This window comes from Myxocyprinus asiaticus, chromosome 9 (genome assembly GCF_019703515.2).
Source record: "Myxocyprinus asiaticus isolate MX2 ecotype Aquarium Trade chromosome 9, UBuf_Myxa_2, whole genome shotgun sequence".
NCBI lineage: Eukaryota > Metazoa > Chordata > Actinopteri > Cypriniformes > Catostomidae > Myxocyprinus > Myxocyprinus asiaticus.
Genome location: NC_059352.1, coordinates 28,459,232 through 28,485,126, shown reverse-complemented (window position 1 = coordinate 28,485,126; position 25,895 = coordinate 28,459,232). Strand labels below are relative to the sequence as shown.

Sequence of the window (25,895 nt, the reverse complement as noted above, 5' to 3'; positions counted from 1 at the left end):
TTCCTGACTATTTTTGTAGCAAACTGCAAATAAAGTCAAATAAATATATCATGGCAAACATACTGAAAATTAGCACCCAGTCAGTGAATTCATTACTTGATTAACTGTTTCCACACAAAAGCAGTTTATGCAGCAGACTGAGGCATCTCCTCCATTCACTTGCATTCAAACTGCTCTCCTTGTTGACCGTTCCAAGATGGAGCCGTGGTTGACGTATCCAAACCAGCCGAATAAGGCATCTGTGCATGTATAATATGGTGTGAACGGCTCCTAACACACTCAAACTGATAGAAGTGGTGTATGTCTGTGAACAGTCTGCAGGATTGCAGAGGCGTGTAGCTGAACTGGAAGAAGCGCAGCGCTTGGAGAGGGAGTTGCAGCAACTGAGGGATGTCAATCTTCAGGAAAGCCAATTGAAGCAGCACGAGGAGACAGCGCGCTTGGAGAATGCACTGCAGGAAGCCCAGGCCCAGCTCAGGGAGCTAGGTCTGAAGGTCAGTCTAGCAGAAACCAGAGCCCAGAGGCTGGAAGAACAACTGGGACAGAATGATGCCATACGGAGAGATCTTGACCACAGGCTGAACATTCTCAGCTCTACCCTGAGACGTACACTTGGAAGAGGGCATGGAAGATGTTCATCCACCACTGGGGAACGTGGACGGAGCCCCTCACCATGGAGAACTCGCTCACCTGTGAAAGGTATAGGGTTCTCAGTCTAATAATGAATCCTGTAGCAAAGGTTAGTTTAAGGTCAAGAGGAACATCACCACCCTTAGATTACAAAGGATTCTTTTCTTGAAGCATATTAAACAATATACTGTTGTAACTTACTTGGTGTTCTACCTTACACAACAGAGGAATTGCATGGAAAATGAGTGTGTGTGGGTATGTGTGTATGCCCTAAGGTGAAATCATGTCAGATGAGACTGGGATGGGTGGGTTGCCGGTTTGTGCTCTGTCCTCCTCCCGTGGAGAGGATGAAGAGCTGGATCTGGACTCAGTTCAGATGTCACTGCGCAACTTCCAGCAAGAACTCAGGGACACACAGAGAGACCGGGTACCTCTACATTACCACAAATACACACTTAAAGAGATGAAAAGGGATGAAGAGATTAAAAGAGATTAAAATACTGTCATCATTTAATAACCCTCATGTTGTTCCAAACCCATGACTTTTTTCCTTCTGCGGAACACAAAAGGATATTCTGTATTTTAAAGAACGTCCCAATCGCTGATTTTCATACAATAGCAGTTGATTGTGTCTCACTTTTGAAGCTTAAAAAAAGCACTCTAAAGTGTAATAAAAGTTGTCCATGCATCTATATTCCATGTCTTCTAAAGGCATACAATCACTTTGTATGATAAGCAGACTGAAATAAAAGTTGTTATTCACTCAAATAAAATAAAATCATTGATCAACACGTATACAGAGCCCACATCACATATGGCGACACATCAATAACATCAAACTCCAGTGACCATATTAACCTGAACATGACCAACCATTGACAAAACAACAGATTCCATAGTAAAAAAGTATAAAACAAGGCACACAATAACAACACAATTAAAGGAACCTGATCAAAACAAGGTAACATATTAGGCCATGCACACTGCTACAAGACATGATCCACTTAGATCCTTCTCTCTGATTGTATGTAGGATGAGGCCCAGTCACAGGTGCAGAGTCTCAGCAAACAGGTGGAAAGCCTGCAGGCCAGTCAGGAGAGAAGCAACTCACGAATACAGATGCTGAAACAATCTATCAGAGAGCTGGAGGAGGATAAGAAGGATCTCTAGTCTGAACCTTGGGTGCACTCCACTCAGTGATGTCCTTTTTGCTGCACTGTTTTAGATTAGCATGGATGTGAATGTGTGGGTGTGTGTTTGCCAGGAAAGCGTGAGCTGGCCGAGCATTTAGAGGGGATGCAAGCATCCCTCTCTTTACGGGATGAGGCATTTCAGTGTGGAGAATGAGAGAAAAGGATTATGAGTGAAGAGTTGGCCAAATTTAGAAACATCCTACAGATAACTGAGACAGAGGCCAAAGCACTGCATGTTAACACTAATACATACTATATACACACATGGATGGTATATACAGTAACCCCAACTCACCCTCATTCAAACAGTATAGCTTGAACTTATTATGGCAAAATAATTAGATACACACTGATGAGCCAAAACAGGTGAAGCAAATAATGTTGATCATCTCCTAACAAGGCCACATGTCAAGGTCTGGGTAGATTAGATGGTAAGTGAACAATCAGTTCTCATGGTCAACGTGTTGAATGCAGGAGAAATGGCCAAGAGTAAAGACCTGAGCAACTTTGACAAGGGCCAAATTGTTATGCCCTTGTCAATGACTGGTTCAGAGCATTTCTGAAATGGTAAGGCATGTGGGGTGCTCCCGGTCAGCAGTGGTGAGTACCTACTGACAGTGGTCCGAGGAGGGACAAACCACAAACTGGCAACAGGGTGTTGCGTGCCCAAGGCTCATTGATAGCAAAAGGCAGCGAGGGCAAAGAAGGCTATCCCATCTGGTCCACAGAAGGTCTACTGTGGCACAAGTCACAGAAAATTTTAATGATGATTAAGGGAAGAATGTGTCAAAACACACAGTGCATCACATCCTGCCGCGTATGGGGCTGCGTAGCCGCAGACCGTTCAGATTGCCCATGATGACCCCTGTCCACTGTCAAAAACGCCTACAATGGGCACACGATCATCGGAACTGGACCTTGGAGCAGTGGAAGAAGGTCGCCTGGTCCGATGAGTCACGTTTTTTTTTTCATCACGTGGACTGCCATGTACGTGGCATTTACCTGGGGAAGTGATGGTGCCAGGATGCACTGTGGAAAGACGACGAGCCGGTGGAGGGAGTGTGATGCTCTGAGCAATGTTCTGCTGGGCAACCCTGGGTTCAGCCATTCATGTGGATGTCAATTTGACACGTGCCACCTACCTAAACATCATTGCAGACCAGGTACACCCCTTTATGGCAGTGGTATTCCCTGATGGCAGTGGCCTCTTTCAGTAGGGTAATGCACCCTGCCACACTGCACACATTGTTCGGGAATAGTTTGAGGAACATGATTAAGAGTTTAAAGTGTTTCCCTGGCCTCCAAACTCCCCAGATCTCAATTCGATTGAGAATCTGTGGGATGTGCTGGACCAACAATTCCAATCCATGGCGACTCCACCTTGCAACTTCCATGACTTGAAGGATCTGCTGCTAATGTCTTTGTGCCAGATACCACAGGACACCTTCAGGGTTCTTGTAGAGTCCATGCTTCAGCGGGTCAGTGCTGTTTTGGCGGCACGCGGAGGACCAACAGCATATTAGGCAGCTGGTCATAATGTTTTGGTTCATCAGTGTATACTGTAGATACATGTTCATTCTCACTTCACCCCACAATCTTGTCAGGTCACGTGAAGTTTATGGACCCTTTTCACAGACTGTTATGTCGTATTTCCACCTTAATTTAGCAATGTAAATCTAGCAAACTTTTTTAGATTTAATTGTTTATTTTTTATTTAATGTATATTTATAACATAATTATTATTATATCACCCTGAGATTAATAATAATAATAATAATTATAAAAATCTTACTGCCATAATCCCTCTCTCTCTATTTTTTCCACTTTTGTCATGGAAACATAACAGTGGATTTTTTGTTTTGCTATGGTCTCCCATTCACTGCTACAGAAGTTTATCACACTAGAGTTTACTTCCGCATTCAAAACTCAGAAATGTCCAAGGGTCCATTATGATTCCAGCCATATACAAGTATACAGTGGAATTAAATGTTGTTTCACCGGGTCTGCAGTGCAACTTACAGACATGACAATAAACACTTGTAAACATCACACTGTAAGCAATGCAATAACTCCACTGTAAACAATACACTATGTAGACAGTAAACTGTAAACAGAAAACACTTTAAACAATAAATAAATATCAAAAACAATTATTTTAGGGATATAAATAGTGTACACACAGTTCTCAGAAACAAATGAAAACTGACAGGTGCAATACGATCCCGCAGTACAGTGCAGAACAAAACAGAGATGTTGTTTATGCAAGTACTAATTATTCGTTAAAGTTCACAGTAAAAATATCTGATGAGTTGCTCCTAGGCCAGTATCAATATCAGTATATCACTCTATCATGCTCAGGAGAAGCTGAAGCGCTCCCAGGCTTCTGAGGAGGGTCTAGATGCTGAGTGTCGCTATATAAAGGAAATGCGTGAGGCTGCGGAGGCTCAAGCCACCAGGCTGGAGCTAACGAGGCAAGGGTTGGAAGGAGAGCTGCAGCGTGCCCAGCTCCGAGCCACAGAGAGGGATGCGGAGGTCAGCTCATTGCAGGAACGCCTTACCAACCTCCACAGAGAGCTGGGAGACAGTGAAGAGCATGCTACCCTTTTGAAGGTGTGTGAAGGTTTGTGCAGTCTCTAGAGGAATGGTGTGCTGTATAGGTTAAAGATGTGGGCTGGTAATCAAAAGGTTGTAGGTTTGAACTCTACAAGGAGTGAGCCATGTCTTGCTCAAGGCAAGGGCACAACCCTGTAACAGCTAACAGGACATCAGTCATCTTTCTATCATCTTTGGACAACAAACTCTAATGCAGTTCTCTTGTCCCAATCTAGGTGGAGGGTGAGAGGTTGGCGACTGCCCTGGCACACACAGAATTGCAAGAGGCCCAATTGAGGGAGAAACTGCAGGCTATGGTTGCATCCCTGTCTGACAGCAATGCTGCTGCAGGAGCAATGCGGGATCAGGTCGCACAACTGCAGCGAGCTCTCACAGCCAGTGAGCTTGACCGGAAAATGCTGCAGGTCAGCATGGGTTTTGTGTCCCAATGTATGTAGATGCAGGATGGGTTGCAGGTGTATAGTTAATGTAAAGTATCAGAAATGTACAATATTTAAACATTATCTTTCCTAGTTATGAGTTAACACGTTTACATTGGGCCTATGTGAAAATTATTATGTTCAGTATATTAAATCTATCATAATGTAGATTAATGCAACAGCACCCTTTACTTGTCTTACTCGCTCATTGCCATTTTCTTAAACTGCATCAAAATACACAGGGAAATGCAAACACAGAACTCAAACCTGCAGTAATTAAATGATAGATCAACTTTACCCAAACTTTATGGATGTGGTTGTGTGTACAAATGCTGCTGGCCTGTGTAAAGTCCCCCGCTGGTGTTTGCATTTCTATGAATGTTGGTGCTTTGCTCATGGGGAATGTTTCACTTGAGCATCAATGATGATTAAATTCCACAATACAAAGTGCAAATGACTTCAGTTCTGATCAGTACTGAAAGTCTGTACAAATCACATATAACAGAATCAAACAGTTACAATGGCAAACTGAATAAATGCATTAATAGTGTTAAAAAAAATCTCACATTAATCATAATTAATTAATTGTATGCATTAATGTGTTAATTTCAACAGCTCTAATACTTATATTATCATATAAGTTATCTGACCTTACTAGCAGCGATATATACACTTACCTAGCACAATATTATAGTATATACTATAGTATATAGATAATAATATGGGTCTATAAAAACAGCCTGTACTACTGACACAAGGCTGGTTGGGTCCATGGATTCAAGCTGTTGGTGCCAAATTCTGACCTTACCATCTGTGTGCCTAAGCAGAAATCGAGATTCATCAAACCAAGCTACATTTTTCCCATCTTCCACTGTCCAGTTTTGGTGAGCCTGTGTCCACTGCAGCTTTAGCCTTCTGCTCTTGGCTGACCGAAGTGGAACCCGACGTTTGTCTTTGCTGTTGTAGCCCATCCGCCTCAAGGTTTGACATGTTGTGCATTCTGAGATGCTTTTCTGCTCACTACAATTGTATAGAGTGGCTATCTGAGTTACTGTATAGCCTTACTTTCAGCTCGAACCAGTCTGGCCATACTACGTTGACCTCTTTCATCAGCAAGGCGTTTCCTTCACATCACATGTTTTCCCCATTCTGATGGTTGATGTGAACATTAACTGAAGCTCCTGACCCGTATCTGCTTGATTTTATGCATTGCACTTCTGCCACATGATTGCCTGATTAGATAATCGCATGAATAAGTAAGTTTTCAGGTGTTCGTAATAAAGTGCTCAGTGAGTTTATGCTAGCTCTACAATAATCTCACATACAATACACATTAGCATCAATAGTCCAATAACAGCAACATAGACTAGCTCAAAAACCTCAACTTGATGAAACTTTGCTCTGCAACGAGTTAAAGCAGCAAGCTGAATTCTTGATCAAGACTTTGGGCTAATAATATTGCTTAATCTTGAACTCACAAACAACCTTATTAAATTCATTATGGTTTAGCAACATGCATACCGTAATTAGAACTACACCCATTTTGATCTCTCTTCACCTTAGTTCACGTACAGCTTTAATTGCAACTCCCAAATCATCCTCTACCATGGCCATAATATGCACTGATTTATATTGTGGTTATATAACCTTTCTAGATGATTTTTTTTTTTTTTTTTTTTTTTTGGTATTTACCTTTGCCACCGCCTGTTCCCTGAAGGTGCTGGATGACGGTGCAATAAAAAGCTGAACCGAGCTCATTAATTTTCTACGTCTCCTCTGGAGGGCTTTTAAGGCTTAGTATGCGTCTGTGTTTTAAGGATGCTGTACAAACAAAAACACTACGCCCTCAGTGTAAATCATTTTCAGTTTGCTTGAAACCGACCAGCTCTTGCCAATAAAAAGAGGAGAAAAAGAAAGAGAGGGAGAGAGGGAAAGAAGACAGAAAAACAGAGCATTGGTGGCAGCAAGGAAAAGTACAGCCTCCTCGTTAAACTGTGTATGGGGGTGTCTGATTATGCATGTGTGAATTGATGCCTCTTCATACTTGTCTCTGTGTGTACACAGGAAAGGTTGGATAAGACACAGGAGGCTCTGACAGACTGTAAGAAGCAAAATCATGGCCTAAGTGAGAGATTACAAAGCCTGCAGAGAAACCAGGAAGAGTCGGAGCTCATGGTCTCCAAACTGGACAAACACACACGTGGCCTGAAGGAGGTTATGCTCACATGTATAATCATACTGTTAACACAATGTTTCTAAAGGCATAGTTAATCCAAAAATGAAAATGTTGTTATCATTTACTCAGCCTCAAGTCAATGACGTTCTTTCTTTTGGTGAATGGATGTGGACCATGGGCTTTCAAACTCCAAAAAGAAAAAAAAAAAAAAGAAAAAAAAACACACACACAAAAAAAAAGCACTATAAAGGCATGATAAAGTAGACTGTTTGACTCAAGCACAATATTCAAAGACTGAAATTTAAGTCATATGGGTTTTGAAAGACACAGAAGACTTTTTCGGTGAACTATTCCTTTTAATATAATTTGGTCCTTACAGGCACACATCCAAAAAATACTGGAAAACTTATTGGTGTCACGTTAATGTGACATGCACCATTTTTAACATGCAACATTCTAGTCCTGAAAACCACGATGATCTACAACCAGTTCTTGTCTCGTCGACAGCCATATTAGATGGTATCTGTTTTATGTTTGTTCTAATTTACTAGGCCATGAGACAGAGGCAACAGGCTGAGCTGGAGGCGCAAGATAGTTGTGCACTCCTGCAGAGTGAAAAGGGCCAGCTCCAGGAGCATTTAGCTGCCCTGCAAGCCACTGTCCATCGAGTGGAGGGAGAGAAAGCTGAGCTGGAGAGGATGCTGCTTCATATCGGCAAAGACAAGTCCTCTCTAAAACGTACCCTGGAGAAAGTACACGTCATGTTAATGTGAACGAAGCCCAGCCATAATGACTTTCAATAAGAAGTTGCTTAGTAGCTGTGTCATTAGCTGTGATGTTTATTCTATGCAGACTAATCACAGTTAGTATTATTGGTTGCGGTAAGTTACATGAGAGCTTGTTTGATGTAACTCCCACATGGCAGATTTTATTCAGGCTTTGCACTGAAAAAGTCATTGTCTTAATGGTTTTCCAGTAAAAAACAAAAAATATCTAAACATCCTAAACAGAGTACATTTACTTTAGAAGCAAATTTACATAAAATATAATTTTTTTTATTTATTTTTTTTATTTTTTTGAGAATTCAAAAATAAAGTTATGCTTAAAACAAAACAACTATTTGGCAGTGGGTTAAGAAGAAACTTTTCCCCTTTAAATTAAGTTTATAATTTTTCTTTAACCCATTGGATAAGTTTTTTTCTTTCTTCTTGTTTTAAGCATAACCCTCACTCAGTTTAGTAAGAGATATCTCTAAAAAACAAAATGTAATATTTTATGTCATTTTGATCTCATGTAAATATATAATATAATATCTTGGAATATGACTAATATAATAGTAATATTATAGTATAGTAATAGTAGTAACCATATAATATTACTAAGATAATAGTAAATATCTTGTTTTAATGATGTTTAGATATTTTTACTTAAAAGCAAAGCAAAAATACTTAGTAATAAAAAAAAGATTTCTGTGAGTGACAGGCATGACTTTTATCTTTTAAATATGTCTGTGCGTGCGTGTTTGCTGATCACTGTCTTTGCATGTTTTTTTGTCTCTATGACTGAAACATCCTGAGAGGTGTAGCTTTTTGTGTAGAAGAGGTGTAGAAGTTTTACTGAGAAAGGAAACAATTGAATGCCTTTTCATCAGTTTCCATTTATAGATTATTGCCTTATTCATTCTTTAGCACAAGTCAAAGCTCATTTTTGCTTTTGTTTTAGGGGAGCTGTTTGTTGCATATTTGAAATTATAGTTAAAATCTTATGCTTATGAATACGATTAGATCAGCATCTAGTCAACTGAATATGTGTTCCAATGCTGAATTGAAAGATTCCACTTCCCTTTTTCAGCTAAATTTTTTTTGTGTGTGTATTGGATTCAACATGCCATTGACCCTCACTCAAGGTTATGTGTTGTCTCTGCAGTCCCAAATCTCTATCCTGGAGCAGACTCACTCCCAGAGGCTCATGGAAGTGACGGCTCGTCACAGGCAAGAGCTCGACCTGGAGACAGAGCGGATGAGGGACACCCAGCAGCAGGCAGAGAAAGCGCTGGAGGCTCAGGAGAAAGCCCACCACCAGAGGGTTCACTGCTTGATGGAACAGGTTTGAGAAAGCTTTATAAATGTGACCACATCTATTACAGATGGTACAGATGGTTTTCCCGCTGCGATTGCTGTCCACATGCTGCTGTAAATTGCTAGATGGCACTATAACTAAATGCATCACAGCTCACTTTTGCAAGAAGTAGATTGCTACTGTATTATATTCATAATGCGCCGGCGCGTCCTGCTGGATTTTTTCCTCATAACAGCGGAAACAACTTAAAATACTAATTTTTGGGCATACAGATAAGTGTAAGACATCATTAGAGACTATAAAGGGTCTACTTTTATTTGTGTACACTCACAATAACAACAAAACATTGTGCTTTTGTAAAATAAAGAAAATAAACAGGGTGCGCTTTCAGCCGTCTCTGTCTCCATGAGCATCTTTCTAAAACACGTCACAAAAATGAACTGAAACTCCACGAATACTTATTAGACAAACTTGAAACATATGTCTAAAGAAAGCTTAAAATGTCTACTTTTAAATTAAATAATTCAAATTTAAAACAAATACTCTCCTGCAATGTAATCTGTATGAAACTAAGCGATGTACAGTTTCTCCTGGCTCAGTTAATTATCGCTAATGTGATCCCACCCACCAGCAGAGCACGCTATTCATACGGTAATGTGCTGAGGCGATCAATGCAAATGATAAACGCCCCCAACAATGCCTTAAAAAGCATCAAGTTCATCATCAGATTCATTCACTTTTCTGCACGTTTGGAAGATGGCACGCTACACAGGTGAGGAAGCTCTACAGATTGTCCTGGATAGTGACGAAGAGTTCACAATTTCCTCAGAAGAAGAGCGGGACTCCGATGAACATTTGCATTTTGAAGAGCGACTTGATCCAGCCAAGGATACAATTTTGGATGAGTAAGTCATTTAGTTTTACTTACATATTAGTTGACATGCTATTTTATATAAACATGGACAGATTTTACTAGTTGGACTATTTCCAGACTTGCTAGCCAGTATTCAGAGTATTGAAATTTGAAATATGTCCTAATAGGCAAGTTTTAGTTACATTTAAATGTTGTTTCAGCTAAAGTAGGTATTTAAATTGTATGCTGTATGATATAAATATGATATGTAATATGATATAAAAATAATATGAATGTTTAGATTATATTTTAACTAGTGTTTATGCTGCCTCATCATCAATGAAGCTTGTGCTTGCAAATATCTGTTCGGGTGTAAATGTGTAAAATGTGCTGTAAATATGCCCATATTAGAAAATCAGCATATTAGAATGATTTCTGAAGGATCATGTGACACTGAAGACTGCAGTAATGATGCTGAAAATTCAGCTTTGATCACAGGAATAAATAGCATTTTACAATACATTCAAATAGAAAAGTTATTTTAAATTGTAAAAATATTTCACAATATCACTGTTTTTGCTGTATTTTGGATCAAATAAATGCAGCCTTAGTGAGCAGAAGAGACTTCTTTTTAAAACATTAAAAATTATACAGATCTACAACTTTTAAACAGTAGTGTAGGTCTAAAGTTTTTAAGTAAAGTCTTTATGTAAAGAAAATGTATAGTCAGATTACTTCTTTTAACTTAAACTTGATATTGTGAATAAGCTACAAACAATACATTCAATCATTAAGTCTCCTCACATTCATTCTCTCTCAGGGAATGAGAGTCTTTGTCTCCTCAGGTGTGAATCACATCAATATTCATGATCATCCACGCCTCCTCGCATATGGCCTTTCTAACACTAAAAGTGTCTTACAAAAGTTAAATGACTATATTGTTTTGTATGAATGAGTGATCAGGATGGTTTTCACATCATTTTTGTAGCAAAAAATCTAGGCTACAAGATCCATTTCTCAAAAGTCTTGTGAACAAATGTTTAGTATGTGTTATATGGCCTATTTCAGTGACTTAAAATTTTTGTTTTTTCAAAAACCATGCATAAACGTTATTTTCTCAAAAATACAAACATGTACATACATGTTGTTCCATATTATTGTACCCCAGTTTGTGCTGAATACAGTGTTATCAGACTTTAGCCATTAATAGGTTTTTAAGAAACTGAAAAAAGCACAAATGTCAAGGCATGTCAAAACTTCTCCAGGGCCCAAAACACCCTCAGACACCAAAGGGTTAAAGAATGTGACTGATAAGGAGACGGTTGTTGATAAAGCCCTGGTTCATGCAGTGTGAGAGACAAGGAGCTTATGTACAGTAAATGTGATTATGTTTAAAGCCACTGTTTTTACAGAGTGACAATGTGTACTACACTGCCTGGCCCAGTTGCATACTCTAATATTTGGAGTTGGACCCGATTACGGTGCGCATTCATCGTGGCATTGTAACGACAACCTTATGCAACGGCACAACATTTATTTCCATCCAGAGTTGCATTAATTTTTGGCCGAGATCTTGTACTGATGATGGGAGATTCGAACCACTCCATAAAATCTTCTCCAGCACATCCCAAAGACTTTCAATGGGGGTAAGGTCAGGACTCTGTGGTGGCCAATTTATGTGTAAAAATTATTCCTTATGCTCCCTGAACCTCTGTTTCACAATTTAAGCCCGATGAATCTTGGCATTGTTGTCCTGGAATATTCCTGTGCCGTCAGGGAAGGAAAAATCAATTGATGGGATAACCTGGTCATTCAGTACATTCAGGTAGTCAGCTGACTTCATTTTATTCCCGCATAACATTGCTGAGCCTAGACCTGACCAATTGAAGCAACCCCATAACACTGTCTCCAGAGGCTTGTACAGTGGGCACCATGCATGACGGGTACATCGCTTCATGCGCTTCCCTTCTTACCCTGACGTACCCATTGCTTTGGAATAGGGTATATCTAGACTCATCAGACCACATGACCTTTTTCCATTGCTCCACAGTCCAATCTTTATGCTCCCTTGCAAAATGAAGTTTTTTCTGATTTTCCTCACTAACAAGTGGCTTTCTTGTGGCCACACAGATGTTTAGTCCCAATTCTGTAAGTTCTCGTCACATTGCGCTTGTGGAAATGCTCTTACTTTCACTATTAAACATTGCCGTGAGTTCTACTATCAGTTTTTTTACGACGTGACTTCACCAAGCGTTTTAGTGATCTTCGATCACAATCATTCAAGATTTTTTCTGACCACATTTCTTCCACAAAGCTTATGGTTCACCACTATCCTTCCAGGTTTTCATAATGCATTGGACAGTTCTTAACCCAATTCCAGTGATTTCAGCAATCTCCTTAGTTGTTTTCTTTGCTTGATGCAGGCCAATAATTTGTTCCTTCCGAAACACAGTAACATCTTTTCCACAACCACGGGATACGTCTTCTTGTTTAAGAAATGAGAAGCTACACACTGCATCAGTTAGGGTTAAAAGCACTGTTGCCAGCTGAAACATATTAATCACTGCAATAATGATCCAGTCATAGGCTCTTAAGTATCTGCTTATTTAAATCCAAACGGCAACTTTTTTTTATGTAAATAGCACTAACTGCCTTCATGATCTGACCATTTGCACTCTAAATTAGAGGGAACCAGACAAAACTTTAGAAAACCACCTGTATTTAGTCAAAAAACTGGTGTGAAGAGTAGTGTTTGATTTGGTTGGAGTTTCCTGTGTTCTAATCTGCTTTATTTCAATCCCACTCTATCATCCGCATTTCAAGTCATAAAAGACATTTGACTTTATTTTAATAAATGCTAACAAAGTATTATAAACATGGAAATAAAATGTCTAAAGGGAGTATGTTGAAAGTGAAACTGAAAGTAAAGGTTGTTCTTGTGGTGACTGGATGGGTCCAGTGAAGACCAGGCCGCACAGAGAAGGCTTTGATTCAGGTAAGGGGTTAGGAGGGCAGCAGTTGCTTTCTCCAGTGCAGCCACCATCCTGGTCAATCGGCCCGATTCAGCCGATTCGGCGGACACACTTGCTTTCTGTCCGTGGAACGGGTTGGGGAATTTCATTCACATTTCATGTCAGTGAAGACAGACACTTCCTTTTAATAAACATTAACATAAAATAAGTTTTGCGTAAACGCGTAAAATACGGCCAAATACAATGTAGGTATAATACCAAACAGAAGACCAGATGACCAACGATGATCTTACAGGACACATCACATTGTGTCAGCACCATAGTATATCAAAAACACAAGCACACAAGAATGATGTTTGTAAGGTTTTGAATTTGGAACAGTGTCAGCACCAGCCACGGTGCAAACTGGCTTTTTGTGAAAGGATAAGCAAATGAAAAACTTCCAATGCTGAAAAATATGTCTTTCATGTTTTGAATGATGTAATTAACTTTTAAGTCATCTATATCAAGAGTGGGAGTGTGCAGCTACATTATATTCAATAGCAAGAAACCCCCATTGAATTCATGAAAGGTCCAAGTTACTGCTGCTTTGTAATAATTGATGTGTGTGGGGCCTGGGTAGCTCAGCGAGTATTGACGCTGACTACCACCCCTGGAGTCACGAGTTCGAATCCAGGGCGTGCTGAGTGACTCCAGCCAGGTCTCATAAGCAACCAAATTGGCCCAGTTGCTAGGGAGGGTAGAGTCACATGGGGTAACCTCCTTGTGGTCGCAAATAGTGTTTCTCGCCCTCAATGGGGTGCATGGTAAGTTGTGCGTGGATCGCGGAGAGTAGCATGAGCCTCTTGTGCTGTGAGTCTCCGCGGTGTCATGCACAGTGAGCCACGTGATAAGATGCGTGGATTGACTGTCTCAGAAGCAGAGGCAACTAAGACTTGTCCTCCGCCACCCAGATTGAGGTGAGCAACTGCGCCACCATGAGGACCTACCAATTGGGCATTCCAAAATTGGGAGAAAAAAGGGGATAAAAAAAAAACAATTATAATAATTGGTGTGTTTCTGTGTTTCTCAGGTGTGCACACTGAAGGAGCAGCTGAAGCAAGAGAAGAAGAGGAGGCAAGTGTATATAAGGCAAATGGTCAGATTGGGCTCTAAAAACCCAACTGGCTTGGGATTCAGTCCACGGTGACCAACATCTGACCACTGACAGCTTTGTGTCACCAAACATCTCAAAGCCCTTTAACCAATGAAGCATTGGAAACACACACACACAGAGAGAGAGAGAGATACAGATACACTTCTTCTAACAAACTGAAATCACTTGTCTCAGGGAGAATTGTTGAACTACATTTGCACAAACACTTTAAATAATCCTGATCCACACCATAAGAACCCAATAACAACAAACAAAGAGATCACTGTTTCTCCTATTGCTTCTCAGTTGCCAAATTGCTTAAAGGATTTGTGCAGCAAATTGTTGAAAAAGACCATAAATCTACCTTAAGTCTGTTCCTGTTTATCCTTGTGCATTAAGTACAATTTCAGCTCTATATTACACATGTACACGCACTCACACACACTACAACACATCTGTACCTACTTTAAACATCACCCGTACACTGTCACTCAAAATTCTTTCTTTATGACATGTCCTATACTCTGTTACATGTATGATTGCTATGATTATTAGTATTTAATCACAAAAAATAAATTTTGAGCATAAAGATAATATTATTTTAGTATATCAGCTTAAGTGAATCAGGACCGAAAATGATCAGATAGTTCCTGTATACTATAATCAGTAATATTCAGTAGTTTATGTTATGTGTGTTAATGTGATTCCTAATTATTAATCTGAATCACTGAATATCATTGCATATAACAACTGATTTGTTTTATCACAAAGTAACTTGTATAAGTCAATAAAAACTTGAAGTGAACAAACAACCAGATTTTTGTGGTCTGAAGAATTGCTTTTTTTTTCCTCTCTCTCTCTGACTTATTTTGGATAATTGCTGTAGTTTCTAATGATGTGTGCAAACAAGCTACAAACTACCTATATAAGATCCTCTTTGATGTTCTGGCTTCAATGTTTCATACCCATTACCAGTGGTAAAATAATTTTCACCGAGAGAAGAAACAATATAACCTTTAAAATTTACTGGCAAAATTGTATTTCCGTAAATTTCCATACAGAGACTACCTCCCCCCATAAATAAGAAATGATGTCAGTTTACACATACATCTTGCCTTTTGGTGAGTTTTAGCATTTTCAGGTTTATTATAACAAGTAAAATTATTATAAAATAGTTTTACTGTAATTTTAAATAATTTTAAGTCATATTGAGGCCCCCTTGGAAGTTAGCTGGTGCCCCCTGGTTGAGAACCACTGGCCTAATTCATTCTGTAACCCAAACAGCCAAAGCTCATTTTGTTTTAGGGGAGCTGTTTCATGTATAATTAAAATTGCATGCCTTCAATTATAAGTTTTGGGCGAAATTGATTTTCAGAGAGTAAGAAAACTATCAGTAACTCTCTAATCCAAAAAAGGGGGCCTTTGTATATTTTAATATCTTACACAATACAAGAGGAAGGCACTAACTTTGCATTATATGATTGAAAGGGCAACTTATGGAACTCTTACACCATATGGCATTGTGTAATTGCAGGGAAGGGTATTCCTCAGCAAGGGTTAAGAGCAGAGGAGTCTGCCCTGTCAGAGACTCTTTAAAGCAGCTCTTTGATTACCATAGCTCCACCCAGTGCTTATCCAGTTACTGGTCTCTCCTCAGCTATTGGATGAGAGTCCCTAATCATGCAAGGTAGTGAATCCCTGGAGGGGTGGGGTTGGGTCTGAAAGAACTCCTTTGGCAAGCAGAATAGAGGTTTTATTGAGGATATTTCTAAACTAACCATCAGGGACCAAGTCACTGGATTTATAAAAAAAAAAAAAAAAAAAATGAGCCAAATGACTTTGCTCCCTCTGCTTCTTTCTCTCTCACTCTGTTCATTTCAGTGAGCAGCAAGGAGCACGGCAGCTCTTGAGCACCCAGCAGCACACAGAATGCAAGGAATCTACCCCCTTGTCTTAGACCAACAGCCCAAGTACCAGGGTTGAGAGAAGATCTTTGAGGAATCAGAGGGAGGAAATAGACACAGAAATACAAAAAGAGGGAGGAAGGGAGAACACAAGGGAGAGGATCACTGATTGTATATTTGGCACAGGGGTTTAGTGTTGTCTTTTTGTCCTTTCAGAGTATCCGGAATCCTAGTCCTCTCCTCTCCATCCCGTGCAGACAAGGTCATGGGGAGGCTGAGGAAACCGGTGCTCTCCCTGTGCATACTATTCATTTTGCTTGGTGGCGTGGAGCCGGCTGTGCCTCTGGAGGACTTCTACCCATTTGGCCAGGATGATGGTGACTCCCAGACCATCAAGCAGGATGATGGAGGTTCAGGATTGGTAGCAATATCGGTGGCTTTCCCTTTCTTTGGAGAATGGCACACGGGACTCTATGTGAGTAAAGATTGTATGTTTGCATGTGTTTGATGATTGTGCAGGAGAATCAGCTCTTTCATTCAGTAACTTAATTGGTTTGTATGTGTGTCTTTAAAGGAGACAGAGCAAGGTCTCACAGGCTGAGATTTGATAATGATCCTATGCACCACAAAGTTTTTACATGTCACATACACATAAGGCCAAACACACAGTGACTGAACTACTTAAAAGTTTCTAGTGAAGAGATGACAGCTTACATTGCTGCCAATACACATCAGCATAAATTGTGGTTTGAGAGAATGAGGTGAAGAGAAAAAGTGAGAGGGACGACTGTCATGAGGAGAAAGTGGGAGAAAACATAAGCACATGTGAGGATGGTGAGTGCTCTGACAGGTCCCTCTGCTTTGATCAGCGTCATGACCTGCTTTGGGTTTGGTGAGCGGGACTTTTATCTGTGTCATGTACACTTCTCAGCATTAGAGCAGGGGTAGGTCCATCATTGTAAATCAACACCATCTGTTGTGTTGCAGCATCTTAACCATTCTGCCTCCCAAAATGTATTGGTCCATCCAGAGCACACATTCTTCCCATCATCTCTTCATCCCGTAACATCCTACTCAACCTGGGTGAGGTACCACGGCAACAGAGGTTAGGTTTCCAGACTGGGCTACAAGCGAGTGGATGAATGAGATCACATTCCCAATGCAGCAGACGAGTGACATGGCAGACATGCCACTCTACCATTTTCCACCCTGCCACCACATGTCATTCAATCAATTGCCCCCTCACAACATTGAGGGGTAATGATGTATTTCTTTTCTGAACTATTTTAAAGTCATGAAGTCACTTAGATTCATGTCCTGGCAAAGGCAGCTTGCTAACATAACACAAGGTTCTCTATAGAATAACGCAATGTTGTCTGTAGAACTTGGCTTAACTTGTGAAGTGTATGTGTGTCATCCTGAAGGCAAAATTATACTTATTGGGCAAACAGGCTTCTTTTAGTTTGCCTAAAAATTATGATGAAATGCACTGACATTTTTGTTCTGTTAAGTTTTTTTTTTTAAATGATATTTCTCCTGTTCGTGCACATCCCTGAAATTCTTGACATGGTAGAACTCTGCTAGTCGAAGAGCATGGGTAATTTGTTTAAACTAATCATGGATGTGGTTGGGACTAGGGATGGACATCTTCAAGTTATTTTGTATTTGAGTACTCTAACCCCCAAAAAAACAAGTAATTGATTACTCGTAAATTAAAATGTCAGTTGAAAATATCAAGTATGACAAGAATGTACAATTTATATTTTATTCACTTTTTTTTATGTTTTATTTACAAATGTTACCAAGAACGGTTTCAAAATAAGCTAACTTCAACAAACTATTAACTACAAATTAAATGAACAATATGCATTAATAAAATAAAATGATTTAAAAATAACAGTAAAAAACATTTGCGCTCACCTGGAGCTTATATAAAAACCAGTAGTGGTGGCATTAGGGTAATGCACATATATAAACTCTGAGTCTACATAAAAAGGCTATCACATTTTATCATTTCTATAAATGTTATTATTCAGAAAAACAAGTGGTGAAATTTGGTTTTTTATAAAATGTGATCTGCCCATGTTCAGATACTTAACTTACATACCAGTCTGATAAGCTTCAGAGTTTCTCGTACCGCTTCACATTTCCTTTCCATCATAAAAGCAGATGGAATGCATGACTCCAACAAGAACCGAATACCAATAGAGTAGATCTCATTAAGAATATTCCAAGTATTGCCACATTTAGCTTTGCTTCAAAGCACACAAATATGCTATCATGTTTCCTTCTCTCATCCATCACCTCGACAACACATATCCACAGCACTCCCCCAGCAGACTCAATTGTAACTGTGAACTCCAAAGGGAAAGTACAAGATAATTCAGCGTTGCCTACGCCAGGCAAATTCACAAAGAAAATCTATTTGCAATATTCGAGTAGTGTTTTTATTATTTGACTAGCTGGTGAAAAACGATTGGTCGATTAATCGTGTACATCACTAGTTGGGACGTGACATTCTTTTTTATTTTCCTCAAGAACTAATTTTAAAATGCCACTGCGTGTAGTATAAATGCAGGCTTTGTTCACCTAGGGTGCTTTAGTTCATTCAAGAGAAAATAGTTTGGCTTCTTTCATTGTATTAATTAGGCTTGAGTGGTATCTCATATCTCAGAGAGTGATGTAAATATTCATGTGAATTGAAGACAAGATAAGACCTGCTGCAGATAGCAATGCAGATCTAAAATTAGATTAGCTCAATGTACTTGAGCAGAGGAATGAGGTACGGCAACGGGTGGTAACTAGAGAAAGGGGGGGCATTTTACCCAACAGTGCACCAAGTTCAAAGGGGGGGGGGGGGGGGGGTAATTAAAATCAGATTTTGCAAGTCACCGGTGCGTTGAGGCATGCGACAGCATTCAAATTGCGGTCATGATTTCAGTAGCGCACCGAAGCTGCTTGAACTGAATCAATTTCGCTTCTGCTATATTGCACGCTAGCCACATGTCAGTCTGTTCCACAAGAAAGCTGCTTTTGAATAGGTGAGATTTCAGATGGTACATGAGGCCAGATCCTCATGGATAATTTCTTCCGGGATGGCATTCCAAGTGTTTGGGGCAGAGAAACAGAAAGGCTCTTGAACGAAACAGTTTAAGGTGGTTCTTGACAGTTGTCTCAGGATATTATTGTAATAGCTTCCATTAAGCAAAATGAAAGAATCAGTACTGCCTGCTTTTGTATGTTTCACCATCTTTCTGACATGCTCTCTCTCTGTCCACCCCCAAATTTTCTCATTTTTTTTTATTCACTCCCAGTCCACAAATTAAATACCTATTACAACACTACAGTGCTACTAATACTTGTTACATAAAGAACATACATGCCTCTATTTTCTACATCTCAGCATCATTGACAGGAACATTAGCGCAGTGTTCAGCCTGGGTATGTCTTTCTCATGCATTCCGAGTAACAAATAACTCTGGTGGTCATCCAGAATTCACAGAACCACAGCTACCTATGTAACTAGCATTCTGTTTCATTCCTCCTGACCGCCAGAGGCGGTGCTTAAGCACTAGTGGATGACTACTACCAACATAGTCATGAGGAATGCCACTCACCTGAAAAACAGTCAAGGCTGTCCCTGAAGAACCACTGAACACACAGCATCAGGGGTAGCAATATTGACCTTGTAGAAGTGAGCAAAGGTGCATGGAAAAGCGCAGGTAGCAGCTGCACAGATATCCACCATGGAGACTCCTCTAAAGGCAGCCCAAGATGTAGACACAGCCCTAGTAGAATGACAAGAGATACCTCCTGGCAAGGGCTTTTGGGCTTTCTTGTATGTCAGAGTGATCACCTCCACAATCCAATGTGACACTCCCTGCTTAGATACAGCGGCACCCTTCTGGACACTACCATAGCAAACAAATAGCTGATCTGTTTGTCTACGAAGAACGGTAGCATCCACGCAACACCTCATGGCTTGCACAGGACACAAGAGGTGATCCCTCGACTCATCTGATTGGGACGAACACTGAAATGCAGCCAAATTAATGGACTGATTTATGAACTGAGGAAATGATGGATTTGGCCGAAGCACAAATCCAGAATCATCCGGCAACCAACGCATGCATAACTCACTAACAGACAATGCATGTAACTCATTGACTTGCTTAGTGGAAGCAATGGCCAACAGAAAGGCACTTTTCAAAGATACGCACTTAAGGTCAGCCATCTGCAAAGGTTTGAATGGCAGCAACAGAGAAAGTCAAGCACAAGTGGTAAATCCCACACAGAAAAATGGGGGTTGCAGGCTGGCCTTAAATGTTTCGCACCTTTTAAAAAACTACAAACAAGATTATGGGAACCAAGAGTAGAACCATTAACTGGTAAATGATATGCAGAAATGGCTGCAGTGTACACCTTTAATGTGGACGCTGCCTTGCCTGTATCCATGTTGCAAAAAACTCAAAACTCTTGGAACTTCACAGTGTGTAGGATTCAACCCACAATCCCTGCACCATGAAGAGAAAATTCCAATGTGCAGCATAGAGCTGACGTGTGGATGCAGTCCTAGCACGAACAATAGTATGAACATTTGCAGTTAGAAAAGAGATTGGACCCAGAAGCCAAACACAATGCTGCAGATAGGCTGGATCCAGTTGCCAAACACCGCCATACATCTGCGACAGCAGATCCTTCTGGAGTGGATGCTGCCACGGTCTGCCCACCAACAGTTTCAGAAGTATGGGAAACCAAGGCCTGGCTGGCCATCGGGGTGCTACAAGAAGCACACTATGGTTGCACAGGGAGATCCTGTGTAATGTCTCCACAACAGTGGAATAGGAGGAAATGCATAAAGTAGGCAGTTTGGCCACTGGTGAGACAGCACCCTAACAGGATGTCCTCACAAACCACAAGCGACAATGGGTGGTTGCCCCTGATGCGAAAAGATCCAATTCTGCTTCGCCGAGCTGATGCAGTATGCTCTGCACCACATCTGGGTGAAGCCTCTCTTCTCCCAGATGCAGAAGATCCCTTGAGAGAGCTGCTGCTACCTGATTGCTCGACCCCGGGAGGTGAATTACCCTCAGTGATGCTAGTCGGGGAAGAAACCAGGTGAGAATCTTGGGAGTGAGATGCTAGAACTTGAGCGGCTTCGTGCCACCCTGATGGTTCAGGTGGAACACAGTCGAGATGTTGTCAGACCGAATGAGGACACGACGGCCTGCCAGATCCAGCAAGAAATATTGCAGGGCAAGGAAAACCGCACATAACTCTAGGAGGTTGATGTGGTCTGTGGACCAATGACCACAAACACCCCTGTGATTCCATGTTGCACCCCATCCCCAGAGGGAAGCATCAGTCATGACCACTTCCCGTTGAGAAGGAATGACCCCTAGGGGTACACCTGTCATTAAAAACTCCTAGCGATTCCATTGTGTCAATACATGAACACAACGGTAGGAAACAACAATCAACTGATGACAATGTCTGGTGGGGTTCAACCGCAAACTGTTGTTCCACCGCTGGAGAGGTCTGAGGTGGAGCAAGCCCAGTGGAATCACGGAAGTGGCAGCAGTCAGCATCCCCATAAGCTGTAGTAACACTCTGTATGGCAACATTGTTCCCAGCCGGAAACGAGCAAGGAGCTGCAGAATATTGCCTGGCCGAGCATGTGTGTGTGTGGCAGACAGTGCACGAGAGTCCAGAGTCATTCCAATGAAAGTAACCGACTGCACCAGTATCAGGCAACTCTTTGTCTCATTAAAGCAAGACCCAGTTTCTGAACATGCTCTAAAAGCAGTCTGGTGTCACGGACAGCTTGATGCCTTGAGGTGGCACAAAGCAGCCAGTCAACCAAATAAGAAAGGATCCTCAAACCTCTGGATCATAGAGGATACAGAGCTGCACTCATGCACACTAGAGGCCAGAGACAGACCAAATGGTAGGACATTGAATTGGTAGGCTTGGTTTTCGAAACTGAATCAAAGAAACTTCCTGTGCTGAGGTGCAATCAGAACATGAAAGTTGCATCCTTCAAGTTGACGCTCATAAACCAATCCTCCTTCATGACAGACTGAAGAACATCGGTTGCGCATAACATTCGAAAGGGCAGAGTTTTCTGGAACAAGTCTTAAATCGAGAATTGGACGAAAACCACCATCTTTTTTCTGAACTAGAAAATAAATTGAATTAAAACACTCCCTTTGAACGAGGGGATGTACCTTTTCTATGGCTCCCTTCTCCAACAGAGAACGAATTTCCTGAGAGAGAGCCACTGAAAGAACTGCATCCCTGACCACTGTAGGGAAAATTCTTGAGAACTTGGGTGGATGGCATCGAAACTGTATAGCATACCCTCTGCTCAGGTTAGTCAAAACCTAGGGATCTACTGTTGTGCTCCTCCAGTATTGTAGGTGTTGCATTGAAAAATGATCGGCCACTGGCCCATGCACTTCAAGCTTTATGGGTGTGACTTTTAGTGGGAGGGGTGGGGGTCCCCCTGGCAACTGCCGATGAGGAGGCTGAAAACATCTAGCATCATCAGCAGCACGGGGCCTCTGAGGGCTCTGAGGTGGTGGTGTAGGATGCTGGTGGAAGTGTTGTTCTGGCGTTGTATAGTGATGGCAACCTTGAGCTGTCAGCACCTTAAAGGCAGGATTGTGCTGCACCTGTGTCAGCTGGCGAGTGGCCTCAGACAATTTCACCCACTTTTCCAGCAGTTCTGGAACGTTAGGCCCAAAGAGGTGTCCAGGAATGATTGGGAGGTCCCGCAGAGTCTTCTTACAATCCTCAGGCAGTTTCAACTGAGCAAGCCACACTTGGCAGCAGGATGCCAGAAGTGTGGCAGTAAGAGTATCTAGTTCACAGGTCACATGGCTATTAGTCAGAAGAGCCATCTACTGGAACTGAGAATCTGAAGGGTCAACGTTTGCTGACTCCAATGTACTGGTGGTAGCGAGGAGTAATTGACAGATTGTATTCTCAGCGCATTATATAGGCAGCAGATTCGTATGCCTTTTTCAGCAATGTGTCTGTGTGACCACATTGGGCACTAGGGCACTGCACATTGCCCCATAGGGCCTCATCAGGTAACACCACCAGGGCTGCAACAGGCTGCTCTATTTCTGAAGCGCGGCCCACCCCAGTGGAAACTGCTTCAGCCATGGACGCTAGTGTACGAGCGGTCTTTGATCGCCGCTTAGGTGCACTAGAACCTGTGAGGGCGTTAGAAAATTCAGACACAATCTTTACATGGTGGCATAGCAAAGTACGTTGCAGCTGAGTACTGCCTAAAAAGACATTGGACTGGGCTGGTTGGGCAGGTGACTTGTTCAGCCCTAGAAGAGCAACTGCCATCCAAACCACAGCCAAAGTGTCATCTGAAGAGGATGGAGCCTGTCCTGATGACTGAACTGAATCCCCACTAGAAACCCCCCTTCTGAAAGACCAGAATGAACATCCTGGGGGGAAAGTTGCACAGTAATATCCACAGCATCCATCTGTGAAGCACTAGTAGAGAGCACATCCAAGTCAGAATGACGTGAAAGAAAAGGGTAGTTAAAGAGGCTCTTCCCCAATTCTTTAACTTGAACTATCCTCATCCTCCTGTGTTATAGTTACAGGAGTGGCAGGCACCCCAGGCTGAAGCGTTTGAAGGAGACGTTTTTAGCTCTGACATCTCAGAAGAAAGGACAGCAACTGTTTTGGAAAGTGAATTCTCCTCCATACGATCGCTCTGTGAATTTGCCTTTTTCTTAATGGGGCACCAGCTGCCGCAGATGCACAACATTTACGAGTCCGTGTGGTGGGTGGTAATTCCGACTCCCAGAGTTTCACCGTTGAATTAAGGTCTAACCCAGCTAGACGGAACCACCTCTCCGACATTGGCAAAAGACTACAGTGTAAGCACGGGTCCGTGATAGCCTCTCTCAAATGCTGAATTCCCAAACAAGGCAGACAGACATCATGGCCTTCGTCAGGGAGAAGAGTATTGGGACACAGCTTACATGTCATTTGGAGGCCAGTGGCAATAGAACCGTGAGCCATGATCACTTCGTTAACAAAAACACCCCTGGATAGTACCAAAAGGCTAAGGCAAGCAGAGCGGTAAATAGCCCAGGGAGTTATCGCGATGATGAACAAAAAAGTAATACAATTCCTCCGGATAGAACCGAAAGGAAGTACAGCAAGAAATGCTCGCAAAATGTTTTTAAATAGAATATATCCACACTCTGATAACTGGCCGCCAGATTGCACCAAGGAGCACAGCATATCACAAACATCCAAATAGAGATTTTAAATAGAGATAATCAAGTTAGCAGGGGACCGTCAACTTTTCAGCGTGGTAAACACTAGCCACCGGATAGCACCGAAAAGTACAAAGTGTTACTGACAGATCGTGAAAATATATCCAATAAAATACAAACGGTGACAAAATAATCCAATCCGGATCCAAAAGGCTTAGAAGCGCGCTGTCACTGCTTGCGAGGACGATTCTTCACTGCTCTAGTAAGCTGCAGCTGACAGCGTGGAATCACATGAAGAATAACGACCAATCTCTATCAGGCAAGAAAGTGAAAGAGGCTGAACACTGAGCTAATGTGGCTATTATCCTCGAGGCTCAGCATAGGTCACTATGTGACTTTGTTGGTATATTCTCTCGACCTGTCTAGCTGGCGCTGCGATAATCCATTAGTGCTTAAGCACCAAATCTGGCTGTCAGGAGGAATGAAACAGAACTACAATTAAATCTGATTTGTTATAATAAAAACTAAGTACACTTCTCCTTCCCCTTTTATAGTTTTAATATGAATCTATAACATTTCTTTCAAATCATACAGTGCTGTTTATAATGTCAGGTCTGACTGGCCTTATGAGATTTTGACATTCTTTATAGTGTTTTAGAGTAGAACATTTTCAGTTTATTTCAGGTTTTGTGGTCTGCGGCACACTAAACATTCCAGTAAAGCTTGGTTCATGATGCGTCCAGTCATACAGTAAGTTGCACCACGCCGTACAATTGGGAAGCTCATTTAGTGCTTAAAAAGCACTTTTAGTATAAACCATTTAACTTCTTTTGGTAGATCCCACACACTGGATTATCTTTTATTATCAAGTAAAAGTGGTCTTCATTTTAGCCAACCAGTGCAGGGTTAGTGGCCATTTATCACAAAATCATGGAGAAGACTTGGGGGTACTGCTGGTCCCCCTGTCTGTCCAGTGCCCTTAGAATTGTCCTAACCTTCCCCCCTGTTATGGTGCCCCTGGTGAAGAGCCCCCTAGAGTAACAAAATTCCCTCTCTGCCGCTATACTCTTGAACCAAACTGTCCTTTCCATGCTTCCATAATTCTGTCCTTTTGTTTTGGGTATGAGATATTTCACATGTGGCTGCGACCTCTCCTATCTCCCTTCTACTACCCTCACCCTTCCTCCTCTTCTTCAGCCTAAGATAACGAGGAGGTCTTCCCAATGGACCTGTCCAGCTGCTCTACTGCATAAAGGAGAAATCCCTTTAACAGAACACAGATGCATCTGCAAAGTGTCTCAGGGAAGCCAAACAACACAGGCCCTCAATTAACTAACCTTATGAATGGCTGGGATGAAGAGCAGAGAGGCTAGAAGATCTAAGGCTAGAAAGGAAAACACAAATTGGACTTTCAAAGCGTAAATAAAAAACAGAAAGTTTTAAATCAATGTTAATGAAAATTTGTGTAGGTTTGTATAGGGAACAGAACACAATGGATGATTTTTGGGCAGCTCAAGTTAAGAAAATGATACATCGCAACAGGTTGTTTAACATGAGAGGATATAAAAAGGATGTTTATAATTGTTTAAGGTGTAAAATTCAACCAACAGTTGAGTCAAATTAGAGGAGGTAAAATGAAGGAGACAGAAAGATTTGAGGTTTCATGGCT

At 41.3% G+C, this 25,895-nt stretch overlaps 1 protein-coding gene and 1 pseudogene across 3 annotated transcripts in view; both read left to right on the top strand.

Moving 5' to 3' along the window:
* LOC127446495 (rootletin-like) overlaps positions 1-14,503 on the top strand; it is a 93,530-nt pseudogene extending 79,027 nt beyond the window's left edge.
* A 1,448-nt stretch (positions 14,504-15,951) lies between these two features.
* The window catches only part of LOC127445725 (sushi, nidogen and EGF-like domain-containing protein 1), a 73,222-nt gene continuing 63,278 nt past the window's right edge, over positions 15,952-25,895 (top strand). For all 3 annotated transcript variants that reach the window (XM_051705979.1, XM_051705978.1, XM_051705977.1), the window contains exon 1: positions 15,952-16,449. In XM_051705979.1, the coding sequence (XP_051561939.1) occupies positions 16,240-16,449 (210 nt within the window). In that variant the 5' untranslated portion in view covers positions 15,952-16,239. The remainder of the gene's footprint in view (positions 16,450-25,895) is intronic.